This window comes from Parambassis ranga, chromosome 8 (assembly GCF_900634625.1).
Source record: "Parambassis ranga chromosome 8, fParRan2.1, whole genome shotgun sequence".
Classification (NCBI taxonomy): domain Eukaryota; kingdom Metazoa; phylum Chordata; class Actinopteri; family Ambassidae; genus Parambassis; species Parambassis ranga.
In genome coordinates, this window is record NC_041029.1 from 14421296 (window position 1) to 14435259 (window position 13964).

Sequence of the window (13964 nt, forward strand, 5' to 3'; positions counted from 1 at the left end):
AAAGCTGGTGGTGATGATGATGATGTAGTCATGTGACCATGCTGTAATTGGTTTGTAGCGTAGCATTAGCTTTTAGCTTCTGGTATTTAGGCTTCAAAAGGCATTAAGTGGTGTTCATTAGTAAAAACGATCCTGCTAAATGAAACCTGCAATAATCCATTAGAAACCATTAGACGCTAACTTCTGTGGAGGAAGCTCTGCTTTTCCTTCCTCTGTTGGTCATTATGGTCCGTTTGTTTACAAGCAGCTAGTGCTGTTAGCCACACCACACGTGGGGCGTTTGATTCAGAAGCACAGAACAGGCTGCTCCGTGGTGTCAGAGATGTGACGACATGATAATGGACTGGATGTACTCCTCTTTAACCTGATTCTCAGAATGACACACTTCTCTCACACAGTGCAGCTGTAGCTATTTACTCGCCCTCTACATCTCTCTCTCTCTTCCTCTCTCTCTTCCTCTCTCTCTCTCTCTCACACACACACACACAATAGACAGATGCATGACAGATTATTCACCATTACTCACACTCTGTTCATCCTCTGATCGCTAACCTTTAGCAAACATAAAACAGGAGAACACACACCTTCTATCTTCACTTCTGGAGCCGGCCACCAAGTGGCCACTTAAGGAACTGCATTTTCTTTTCATGCTGGTTACATCTCATTCATATCCAGGAGTGACAGAAGTGCAGCTCCTCTAATGGCCACTAGAGGCTGGAAGTAAAGTGAGTTTCTCCATGTAAACACATGTCAGCAGAAATGAAAATGTTTGCAGCCACTGATCAATAAAACCAGTTAAAATGACATTAGGACTCACTTTGTAAAATGTGTCAGCGTTACATTTTGTACATGAGAACATGTAGGCCACTTTAAAAAAAAACAACAAGCTGCACATATGCAGACATTTGGAGGTAAAATGTGTCCCAGTGACATTTCCAGTGACATCAGAGTGCTTAAATGAAGATAATGGATGGAGGTAAATGTTTATAATTGATGGCAGCAGTGAAGAGCCATCAGAACAACATCCACAGTTATATAAGCTTCCAATTATTTTATGTAACAGCGGTGTGTGAGCCTCCTCCTCCAGCAGTCTGCCGTACACTGAGCATCATCACCTCATATGTACACTGCACTACACTGTCTGCACACGTCAAACACCGCCTCCTAAAAGCTGATGTGAATCTAGGTTTGTATGTTTCATCTGATTTCTGGCGGTGTGTCAGGTGTTTGGCATTACTCTGTATTTCTTATTGCATCCATACTGTTCAACTGTTGTGTATATGTGTGTAGTATGGAGCCATTAAAGTGCAGCTGTTACCAAGGTGACACTGAAGAACAATTGTACACCCATTGATAGTTTTCTTTATACTTTGTAGATTCAAACTGAAGAAATCCAACTGTGAAGGAGCAGATATGGGATTATGTGGTCACAGATTATGTTTCTGATGACAGCTTTAAAGACTCTCAGTCTGCTCCATGAGGCCACCTGCAGGGTTTTTTGAACGCTCTTGAAGGAGCACTTGTTGGCTGCTTTGCCTTCACTCAGAAAGGTTTAGGTTGGTGATGCAGGAGGCCAGGTCATCCATCAGTCCCCTTCTTGGTCTTACAGAGTCTGGAGGTGTGGGTGGGGTCAGGCACAGACCAAATGGGATGGCATGTTGCTGCAGAATGGCTGTGTGCCAAAGAACCACCACACCATCACACCTCCACCTCCGTGCTGCAGTGTGTGCTCACCTGTTCAGATTTACACTGATCAGATCTACTGTCCATTGCTTGTGTGGCCCAGGAGGCTCTCCTCTTCGTCTTTGCAGCAGTTTGACCATGAAGGTCTGTTCACACAGTCTCTCTGTGTCTGCTGCTTGAACTCTGACCTGAGATGCTGTTCATGTAGCTAAAACTACAACACAAGTTCCTCCTTCTGTTCATGCTGCAGTTCTTCTAGAGGGCGCTGAGACATTAGTACCAAGAGGAGAAATCTGCTAATTCTTCAAGTCTAGATGTAAAGCCAGAAACAAAGGTCATGTTTTTATTTTTATTTTATTCTAAAACACTGTTACTGAAATCTGAAAAGACCGATGTCCCTTTTTAAAGATCGAATAAGAGTCTGTCTGTCCACAGAGAGCCAGATGTGCCGGGTCTCCTGTGAGTCGGCCGGTCACGTTACTCTCCATTATCAAGCTGCATTACACAGTCAAACAAAGCTGCAGGTCATGTGCCTGGGAACCCAAACACAGACTCCTGGCTACATCACTACACCTTCTCGATGAGACTTTCTACACTTTAACAGAGTGAGTGTGAGTGTGTGTTTGCAGAGCACAGCTGGCAGCACACTGACATTAGGATAACACAGCTGAACTCAGTGACTGTGCTGACTCCACACAACCAGAAGGAGGTCAGTGTGCGAAGCCTGCAAAGCTTCTGGTGAAGGGTGTGTGGCAGCACCGGAGTCCCCTTCAGTCCTGGTTAATCCAAGTACGAGTAAACAAATTCAACAGAAATTATCTCTACAGATAAAGTGTCTTCATACCAGGCGGTTAAACTGTCTCGGTATTGGCAGATGCTTCTTGCATTTCAATGACTTTTCATCAAGGTCTCTGCACGCCTGCAGTCATCCACAGAGCATGAACACTGACTTCACCTTGAAGAACAGGGTCCTGGCAGCCAAATGCAAATCCTGGTAAACAGCAGCTGAGAGGAAGTGTTTATCTTTCAGGGGACAGAAATGCGCTCACAGACAGAAAACATACGCTCAGACGTCCATGTGTTGATTCATAGTGGCTCCCTGTGGGATGCTTTTTACCCAACATTTGCCCACGCTGCATGAGCTGTTAATGGATGAGCTGTGAATGGTGAGCGGGTCATTGGCGTCACTTTAACACTGCTCAGTCCCAGATTCACTCTCAGATTCTAGTCTGCACAGACAGATCAGCAGCTGAGAGGTAACTGATGAAGGTGTTCTGTCATTATCCCTGCTCTGGTCTGGTTTGTTTTGGTCTTGTTGTACCTGTGCACAGCCAAGCCACTAGGTAACCGAGTAAAATTAGGGATGTGTAGTCTGAAGAATGATCAGTGGCTACTGTACCAATAGTATTTGTTTATAGAAACAATATAAAGTCAACATCCGGGCCGGTCATCATTCTGACTCACTATGAACGTTCACGACAAACGGCTTCATGTGATGACTCATAGAGGACCAAAATCCTCTGTGGATATAGAGTGATTAAGAGGCTCTCGCCTCTGTTTGAAGCAACAGTCATTCCCTGAGGCGTCTACTGCACGCCATTTTGGATGACTTTTGTTGGTACGTGTCAAACCTGCAGTTCCTCAAGTGGCCACTTGATGCTGAGTTCAAAAGTGAGTCAGCCGTTATGTTAAAAAGTCCACACTAACACCAGAAATAAACAACAACATCTGTCCGGTCTCTGTAAATAATGTATCCATCCATGACATCTGTACAACTGAACATTTACTCATACAACAACTGTTTGCATAGAAAGGCTGTGGCGGCCCTGAGTGACAGGCAGGTGTTGATTCATGGAGTTTAGATGGATTAAGGCGCCGCCTACGTGGTGGCGATCTGAGCCTGCTGTAGGGACAGAAGGTTCATCCACTGTGGATGTGTGCATCCTGCAGGCAGGCAGGCAGAATATAAAGCACATGAACAACAGTGTGAGAGGAGACGGTGGAGGACGGCCTCACTCTTCTCTCCATCTCACTTCCTCTCATCGGACATGAAACGTATCAGTGAAAGCCTCATGGCTCCGCTGCAGGTCCTTTATATGTCACAGCACGTGAAGTTGATCTCTTTCACCCCCCCATCTTCCCTCCTGACTGCTTATTTCATGCTAATTTCATGCTGATTACATTTCCACGCCTCATTCATATGTCACTGTGAGAAGAGATGAAGCTACAAAGAAAGGTTAAGGACATCTGGGGGTTCAACAGGCTTATTTCTCTCTCTGAAACACATTCAGGGCCGAGTGTCGGATGCTTCTAATTTATTTCCAGGCTGACTGAAAGTCAGTTTTTATTAACTGTTATCATAAACATGACCGTACTGCCTGAGTGTTTCCTTATCACACACAGTTGCTGCAGAACAAATGAACAGAGGAACTGTTATAATTACATCTGTTCGCCATCAGGTTGTGATGTGGAGCTTTTTTTTGCTGGTCCAGGTTTTATCTGGAACATTCTCCACATATCAGTCTGAGAAGCTTCTTACTGGCACTGAGTCCATTTGTGAAAAATTTAAAGAAGCAGCAACATGCAGTTCCTCAAACGGCCACTTGAGGGTGGCTCCAAAAGCGAGTCAACCCCCTCTGACGTGTCTGACTTTACAGCAAAGAAAAACATGTTGGTGACAACAGTAAGGGTTAAAATAAGTGTACAACGTGCTGCCACACACACACACACTGGACCGCTTTGCTGCTATTTGGATTAACTAGGCTGTACAGCTGGAGCCTTTCCTTGGTTACCATGGTGACCAGTCTTATCCCACTGGTAGATCTTACATGAACTACATTTTTAAAAGCAAACTCAAGACCTACTGTTTTCATTATGTTACATTCATAACTATTTATTCACTGGATTATTGATTTCTGGATTCTATCCATGGATCCATCACTTTTATGCTTATTTAACCTGCCTTTTTATTTTCCCTTCTTTTATAGTAAGTGTGAGTACTTTAGCTATAGATGCACAGGTCTGTTTTATCCATGTCTGAGGTTATTTTGTGGTTCTAACTCGTTATTGGTCCGTGTGTTTTTATCCTTTATTTACTTGTATTATGAAATGTTGTGTGTGTGTGTGTGTGTGTGTGTTTGTGGCTTCTTGTCTGCTTCTCACAGACATTAATACATTTAGAACTGATGCCTGACATGAAGCATTCATTATTTGCAGCAGGTTAATGACACTAGTGTGTTTGCATACAGCAAATGGTGCGTGTTTCCCATTCAGCTTCAACCCCCCCTTCCTGTTAGAGGGAGCTTTGACCTTCTTCTTTCTTCTTCCTATTTCCCCTGAATTGAATAAGGCTGTGGTAGCGACAGGGGGAGCAGAGGTCTTTAATGATATGGCCTTGAGGTCTACGCCCAGCTGAGTGTTCCTGGTACGCCTCTATAGTACAGTGAGCATCCTGACCCGTTGCCTGAACGCCCAGCGGGTGGCCAGTCCAGAACCCTTAAACAACATCAGCCAGCAACAAGAAGCTTTTTGAAAGGCCTGCTCTGTGGTGTTCCTGCCACATTTTGTTGTCCCTCCTGTGGAGGCTTGACAGCTGGAGCAGTGAGGACAGTCAGAAAAAAAAGATGTGACAACAGGAGGAAACATCCTCGTGAAGGCTCTGTGCACATTCAGCAGTCCAAAGTTTACAGGAAGCGATGACTTCACCACAAAGAAACTTAACCTGCAGAAACTCAGAGAGGCCAAAAGGTTTTCCAAACTTCTGAGTGGAAGAAGTGTAAAACTTTGAAATTGGGTCATGTAGACTAAATAAACCACACAGCACGAGCAGCAGCAGCTCTGTACTGACGCTCGGAGCTATGCATCCAGAGAGGAAAACTAAAATCTATGCAGGCTAAGAATATGAATGCACACGCTGCCATGATATTCAGAAACATTAAGCTATTTGCTGCCCTCTGGGTCTCCAGCACTATTTAAAAAACAGATAATAATACTGCAAGTCCTGCCCTGTCGCCTTGTTTTAATGCACGGCTCCATATATAACACCACTGAAACATGGCGCCTCCAGAAAGCAGCACGCCAGCATCCAAATTAAAAGGTGCTGTCTGCAGACGAATGGCTGACACCAGCGCTCACAACCCGTCAGTAACAAGCAGAGCAGAGAGGGCAGAGAGACTCTCATAAGCTGTGTGATATGTGGGTCAGCAGCTGGAGTCCAGTTTGATAGAAAACACACGCTCTAACAGAAATAACATGGACTGAATATGCAGAGTAATGTATAAAACTGTGTTGCAAAGATATCTACTAAGATATCGTTAGCTCTGGACTTTGGACACAGACCTGGCATCAAAACTGCTTTTTAGGAAATCGTCTTTATTTACAGGCAAGGACGTTCTAGTATAAAACCACCGACGATTTGTGCAGACATCATCTAACAGCCAACATACATAATAATCTGCTACATGCGGCTACATGATAGCGGCTAACTGCAGTGGTGCGTGCAGCTCCTCTGCATGGCCTGATGCCAACATTTGAGGGATGTTAGCGGTGAGCACTGGAACTCATGTGCTTGCTAGGTTGAAGATAAGCTATAGCTAGCCCAGGGCTCTCCAATGTCTGCTCCCTAGACAATAAACTGCACAGGCGGCACCATTCAGCAAACCTCGGTTAGTGCAGACAGAAATGCAGCTCTGTGCAGTAACGCTCATAAATGTTTACATCGAGTCAGTACTAGTTCTTGGAAATCATTTTTCCCATTGCTATTTTGACCTCCTCCCAAAAAGATCTTATTTTTCTGCACTGCCACACACAGTGGAATAGTGTCCCCTTCAGCTCAGTGCACTTTGTACATACATCTGAGGTGTTGCTATTGTATTTATTTAGTTTAACTGGTGTGATATGAGTTCTCATTAGCCACGTATACTGCAGTAATCTAAATCGTGTGTTGATTGATTGGGTGTGGGCCTTAGTACATACTGAATACCAGTTGTCTCGTGATATATCTATACCTAGGTCTTCCTTCCATGATTCTCGCTTATGATCCGAATTCTCCATTGAGTTAGGTAATAGATAATTATGTGACTTAGTCACAATTTTTTTCCAAGTCAGACGTTGGAACATCTTATTTCTTTAAATGACAACATGTTGTCTGAGTTAGGCAGATATAAGTCCTAAATTTTCTTCTTCCTGGTACAAAGCACTGATTCCCCCAAATAGGACTGTATTGATATAGGAGGCAAGGTTCTCTAGTAAACTAATGTACTTCAAACCACACTCATCATATTTGAGTTAGTGGTTCATTTTATCAAGTTTGTCCAATTATCCGAATAGAAATATAGAGATAAAGGCAAACATAAACATTCAGATTCCGTTTCCTTCCATTGTGGAACATCCCTAGTTGTAAACTAAAATTTGATAGTCCTTAATTGCACTGCCCAATAATACCAAGTTATATTTGGACATTTTAATCCATCCAATCCATTAGTATGTGGCAAGTGCAGCAAGGATAATCTAATTCTAGCTTTGTGATTTTGTCATATGAAATCAGTAAACAACTTTTTAATTTTCTTAAAGAAATCCTCAGGCGGAGGCAGCGGTACATTCTGAAATAAATACAATATTTTAGAGTTGTTCATTTTAATAATATTGATTCTACCAATCAAAGATAAGGGCAGAGATGTCCATTTATTAATTGACTGTTATTTCCTCTGTCAATGGTTCATAATTTGATTTTACAATTAGAGCCAAATTAGACATAATTTCTATTCCTAAGTACGTAATTTGTCTACAACTTTAAATTGAGAAACTTCTCTGTGTGGATTTTCCCTCCCTCCCTCCTCAAGTAACAGAACAGGACAGGACTTGGTGTTGTTGATTGTGTATCCTGAGATGTCACCAAATGCTTTTATTAACTCCAGCAACACAGGTATTGTTCTACCAAGATGTGAGATAAATAAAATAACGTCATCTGCCCTCCTCGAGTCAGTACTAGTTACTATGTCACCACTGGTGGCGTCATGGGGCCAGTTTCTGCTTACTTCGCTCACGGTAAGTGCAGAAATGCATGTATTTTCTACAAACCGGACCCTAAAATCAACACATAATTCTGCGAGCAGTGTTGATGTTTGGCGGCAGCTGTGAGGATTACATGATAAAATGTTGGAAAGGTCATGAAACGTTGAGCTGTTCTTGCACCACGGTGGGTAAGTCTTGTGTTTCTAAAAAACAAGAGATGTTGTGACCTCAATAGATACTGCAAAGTGAAGATTCATTTAATTCAACTGCATGACTGAAAAACAGTCACAGTGTTCCAATAACGGTTCTAACGTAGGTTTTTCTCTCTGGTTTATCGTGCGTCTGTTGATTGGTAATCTCAGCTGTCCTGCTCTGTGTTGTGTAACGAAGCACAGCCAGTCCAAAAACGGGTTTAGCTTCCATGTATGTAGCATGAACATCATGCTTCAGTCAGACTTCACACATCAAACAAAGGCTGCAGCCCTGACACACATAAGAAACGGCCAGAGCAGCTCTATCAATGAGGCGTTGACATTGAAAAAGAAAAGTGGAGTCTTGTGACGCCTTCTGATTCTTTGAACAGGATGAAATATGTCAGGTAGAAATATCTCAGTCCAAGGCTAGAATACAGCGTGAAAACTACATGAGACTACACACACACAGTGTTTTAACTCCCATCAGACCTCCTGGTGCACTGAGGTGTAATGACACCAGTTGCCACTGATGTTGTTTCTGCCTCCTCCTCCACCAGCAGCACACCAGTTATTATCCAGGACATGATGTACCAGAGCCAAAGGACAGAGGACCTGCAGCCATACCGAGGCCGGAGAGGTCTGAATACACACCTCTGTGTGTGTGTGTGTGTGTGTGTGTGTGTGTGCTCTCGTTCTAAGGTCACAAAGCTACTGAAAGAAAAGGGTGGATTAAGAGAAACGAAGAGTCTATGTTAGTGGGCTGTACATCTGTACATGTTGTTGACATACATGTAAAGTCATGTAATACAAGAAGTGCAGCAGAGGCAGCTCAGTCTGATTATTAATATCTACAGCTTCACTGATCACTGTCAGCACAGTAACTCACAATAACCAAGATGTTGCTAGCTGTTAGCAAAACCAGCTAACCCTTTCACTACTGTAATTCAAAAACAGTTGAAAAAAAAACAGATTACAAAATTAAACTCCCGCCCCTGGTACACACGCAATTTAGTCATTACCGTAATGAATGTAATAGTGATTGAAATAGTAGTTTCTCAGCTTTCAGAACCAGTTGAGATTTTTTCAATAGTGCGAACATAACCAGAGCTACGGTAGTTTTAAACAGGGCATGTTCATTTCTGTCGCCAGCGACAGCTCCGTTTTAGGAGGGTTTAAACAGCATAATGTATCCATTTTTTGAACCCGCTTGTACTGTGCAGGGTCATGGGGGATCTGGAACAGTCAAAGACAGGTCGCCTGTCCATCACAGGGCTTACACAGACAGACAAACAACCAGTCACACACTCACACACCTATGGACATGTCCTTAATTAACCCAACTCAAACAAAAATACACCGCAAATGAAAACACCTGAATTCAGATGAGCTTCTTCTTCCATCCCCCTTATGACATCATAAGGGGCTGCAAACCTCAATATAATTAGGAAACTCAGAAGTTTCAAAAAGAGCTGGTTTATCTTTATATCTTATTTTCTTTTTTCTTATACGGGTCTCTGGTCTCACAAGAACATGTAATTTCTGTTAAGTAAATCAAATGCTCAAAGTCTCCACAGGCAAGAATCCATTTATAGGTCAGATCGCTCCATCGTCCAAGTCATTATACCAGAGCCATGCTGTTCCTGATGCAAGACGGATGATGGATTGGTCTGCAGAATCAGACCTCTGTGTAACATCTGTGTCAGGAGGTGTTATCCTGTAATACGCCCCCCCCCCCCAATAATGAGACAGTCCATCAAAGTCAAGAAAGTTCAGCCTGAAACTTTAGGAAAGACCAGCAAACTCTTCTTCTTTCCTGTAGATTCCAACTAAATTGGCTCATTTCCACAGACTTCATCATCCCCTCCAGTGGAGAGCGGAGTCCTTAAATTGCTTATTTACACATGTCACCATGCTGTAAAGATGGCATGACTTTGCAGCATGGTGCAGCCTCTAAAGCAGCTTATAGCACACCTATGTTTATTTACATGACATGACAAGAAGGTGAGTAGGAGCACTCGCCCTAGCTGTTTGTTTTAGAGGCCAAGTTCCTGCATGCAGTGCAAGCTCCTCACTTCCATCTGCAGACCGCTGACCTTTTCACCTGGGTGCATATCGGCAGCACTGAACCAATGGAGTGTGACAGGGCGACGTTCTGTCCTCTGCGCCTCGTCACGTTTAATTAAACGTGACAGGACTGTTTGACTGACGGGCCGGGCTGAACAAACGCACACAGAAACAGGAGACATAAAGTATACAACTGACTCACTGTTGTTATCAGGAACCGATCAGCGAGTTCTCCCACCGCTTCATCAAACATTACTTTGTCTGAGTCAAGGAACTCCTTTGTTTTTTTTTCTAAGGAAAGTAACGACAGGTAAACTTGTCCTGAATTATACTTAAGTGAGTGAGAGCGAAGAGGTCAAGAGAGCATGTTGTCCCTCTAATTACCACAGCTGGTAACCACAGACCAACACCTCAGAGGGACCAGCAGCTCAATACTCAATCACCGACCGCCGCTCCTCTCACATCTGCCTCTGATGTGTATGAAAAGGTCCAAAAGGAATATTTTTGTACAATAAGAAATAATTTAAGTGACACTTTGGAACTTAAGCTAAGCTAACCGGCTCACATCACAAGGTTGGTGTTGTAGAGCAGCAACAAATGATGCTAGCTTGCTTGGTTACACACATTTCTGTGCATTTCCTAGACTTAAATACAGGATTATTTTCTTAAAATTGCAGTTCTCTTTTCCTGGGATGTTTCCAGAGCTAGCTGTGTTAGCTTAGCATTTGTTCTTGCTTTCAAATTGCTTCCTTTCTTGTCTTTAACCCTTTCTCTGAACACACGTTTTCAGAAACTTCTTGGATGCACTTTCACATTTTCCACCGCTCTACTTCACATTTAGCGATACAGCTGCTCCACCCTTAAAAATGAAATTACTGGTGTATGAGAGCATATGAATGTCACCACAGATGCCAGATTTAGACACTACAAAACACAGAGAGATTAACGTCATCGTGATCTGACGTTAACCCTGCAGGATGTTCCGTTCTGACCCGTGAGGAAACTTCACAGGAAAAAAAAATGAAACTCAAAGATGGAAGTGTTTCCCCCGTGTTCAATAAAGTAAAGCATTGATAGACGGAGATGAATTGCTTTGGGGCTTTGAGCTTTAGCTTCACACTGTGTCCGGACTCCACATCCCAGATGAATCAAGACTAACACCTGCAGACATTTATTAGAAAACTGAAAGCCATTTCAGCTGCGTTACATCACAGCAACAAGATTACCGCTGCAGAAAACATCATATAAAAACAGGTAGCACATGAAATGTACAAACGTAATATAATCCAGAGAGAAGAACACCATCCAACCCTCCAGCTGTTCATAGTTCCAGAAATGACTGAAAAACGCATGTAAAACAACACGAATGTGCCTTTAATCCAGCCAATTAGTCAACACAGCCCATTACTGTCCTGCAGCGCTCACTGTCAGACTCCATCATGAATGGCGGCACTAATAAGGAGCGCATCTCTACTTATATATATATATATATATATACACCCTTTCAGCTCAGGTAATGGATACTGCAGATCCATGCTGCTTCCCACACAAGTGACATGTGAATCACAGCAGCATCAATGCAGTGACATTAGGGAGTTATGCAATTCTAATGCAACAAAGGATATATGTTGTGTAGAAAGGTTTGATTAATGCTTTGCTATGGTAACAAAGAGATGTCTGAGTTCAAGTGAGCAGAGATGAAACACAAACTTCTCCAACCCAACCTAAAGTGTAATACCGCCGAGGGCCACTAGGGCTGGCGCCGACGAAACACTAGGGAGGATCACACACTCACAGTTCTGCTCTGCCAGGCTTCAATCTCTGTGCTTGTAACCAAACCATTGTTGGACCAGACCAATGAGCGTCCTGTAAAGAAGTACAAGCGGCCATGTTGAAGGTCTAACACAGACTGTTTATTTTGTAAACACTTCTCTCATCAGCGTCACAAAAACCTTAACTCGATGCACCACGAAGAGCCATCTAAATGGTCACCCAATAAAACTACTGTATGTGGAAAGGACAGGAACCACCAAGTGATGAAGATCTGTCACAGCAGTCAGCACTGGAGCTCTGCTTTGTCACGCCGGACACTGATTGGTCTGAAACCACGTGCGGTTCTACACAACACACAGCTTGAAGCCTAGAGAGTGGATATGTGTGTCCAGCTGCAACTTGCAAGATCCTTAGCTTAAAAACACCTCTATTGAATAGCTCATGATTGACAGCTGCTTTGTCCAATAATCGGCACCTTTTCTGCGACTCGGCACCTTTGTGCAACTGAGAACAAAGATGTCAACAGGCTGCGTCAATGTTGAAGAAACCAATTCATCCCTCACTGAAAATGTCTCTTTGTGCCTTATTATATAGAATGACAATAAAAAAGAAGGAAGTCAAAAGTCTCCAGAGAGTCTTGAGTTTCCCAGACTGAGATCTGTGTGACAGATACAGACTGCACCACCAGTTCCACCAGTCCGAGGTGTTTCCTGCATTACACACAAGGAAACAACATCCACCTCCTTTTCTTCCCTCTCACTCTACTTGACTTACACATGTGTCTGATTGGCTGCTGTGAGTTGGAGAGTGAGATGCTGCTCCTCTCCTGATTGGCTGGGAGCAGAAGGGGGCAGGTGATGTGTGTAAATAAATACAGAGTGCAGCCTGCCAGCCACATGCGTCTGCCAACACCACCACCTCCTCAGCACCATCACCGCGGCTGCCAGCTGCCATTGAAGATATCAGTAGGCACAGATCCACAGCCAAAGAAGGGGGACATGTCAGAGGAGAAGACAGAAGTGCGTCTGGTGTTCTTAGGAGCAGGTGGTGTGGGGAAGACGGCCCTGATCCAGCGCTTCCTCAAAGACACCTTTGAGCCGAAGCACCGGCGCACCGTGGAAGAGCTCCACAGGAAGGAGTATGAGGTCGGTGGAGTCAAAGTCACCATCAACATCATGGACACCAGCGGCAGCTACTCCTTCCCCGCCATGCGTAAGCTCTCCATCCAAAACAGCGACGCCTTCGCGCTGGTCTACGCCGTGGACGACCCGGACTCCCTAGAGGCCGTCAAGAGTCTGCGAGAGGAGATCCTGGAGGTCAAAGAGGACAAGTACACGCCCATCGTGGTGATAGGCAACAAGATCGACCGGCACGACGAGCGGCAGGTGTCCAGCCAGGACGTGCTGTCCACGGTGGAGGTGGACTGGAACCACAGCTTCCTGGAGTCCTCAGCCAAAGACAACATCAACGTGCTGGAGGCCTTCAGAGAGCTGCTGCAGCAGGCGCACCTGCCCAGCCGGCTCAGGCCCGCGCTGTGCCGGAGGAGGGAAACCTTCCCAAAGGAGAGCCACAAACGGCCCCCCATGAACAAGACCAACAGCTGCCTCATCTCATAGGGACATGGGACACTGAGACAGACAACACTGTCCAAAAGAGGCCGAACGCTTCTCATTGGTGACATCTGACAGGACAAAACAAACCAAGAGACGCTGTGAGACATAGACTGAGAGACAGAGAAAACAAACGACAGGGACGAATGTGAAGCTGTGACAGACTGACGTTCAGTCTGTAAATGTGATTTTTCATTTTGTGTTACTGCTGTTTAAAAAAAAGTGCACTCAGAGTGGGTGAAAGCAAAAGTGAACAACAGCAGAGGAACATGATTTTTGTCATTTACGTGCGTTTGTTTTACTGATGAATCTTTTTGTATGTGAGTCTGCAGTCGTCTGCATCATGTTTTCATGTTTAAAGACCACAGTGATGTTTGTAGCCTTTTATTATGGATGAATAAAACATTCTCCTCTGACTCTCCTCCGCCGTCTGAACAGCAAGCAGCATTTTTTCAGATGATTTCTAAGCGCTGTGACTTTTTAAGAGGTGACAGAACACACAGAAAAGACGTTTGTGTGTGTGCGAAGAGATGAGGAACTAAAATATGAGTACAAACACACATATTAAAATCTCACAGCTCAGATTTTCTCAGCCTGCATCGCTGCAGGATATAAAGACATACTAAAT

The 13964-nt window shown here is 44.0% G+C and overlaps 1 protein-coding gene across 1 annotated transcript; it reads left to right on the forward strand.

Moving 5' to 3' along the window:
* Window positions 1–12643: 12643 nt before the first annotated feature.
* On the forward strand, window positions 12644–13757 carry LOC114439755 (ras-related protein Rap-1b-like). Its single transcript, XM_028411906.1, has one exon. It carries the CDS (start codon window positions 12725–12727, stop codon window positions 13340–13342), a length of 618 nt encoding a protein of 205 aa, XP_028267707.1. The 5' UTR covers window positions 12644–12724; the 3' UTR covers window positions 13343–13757.
* The last annotated feature ends 207 nt before the right edge of the window (window positions 13758–13964 follow it).

What these genes read in the sequence shown, in the direction of transcription:
- LOC114439755 (XM_028411906.1), top strand. Translation starts at nt 12,725, where the DNA reads ATGTCAGAGGAGAAGACAGAAGTGCGTCTGGTGTTCTTAGGAGCAGGT.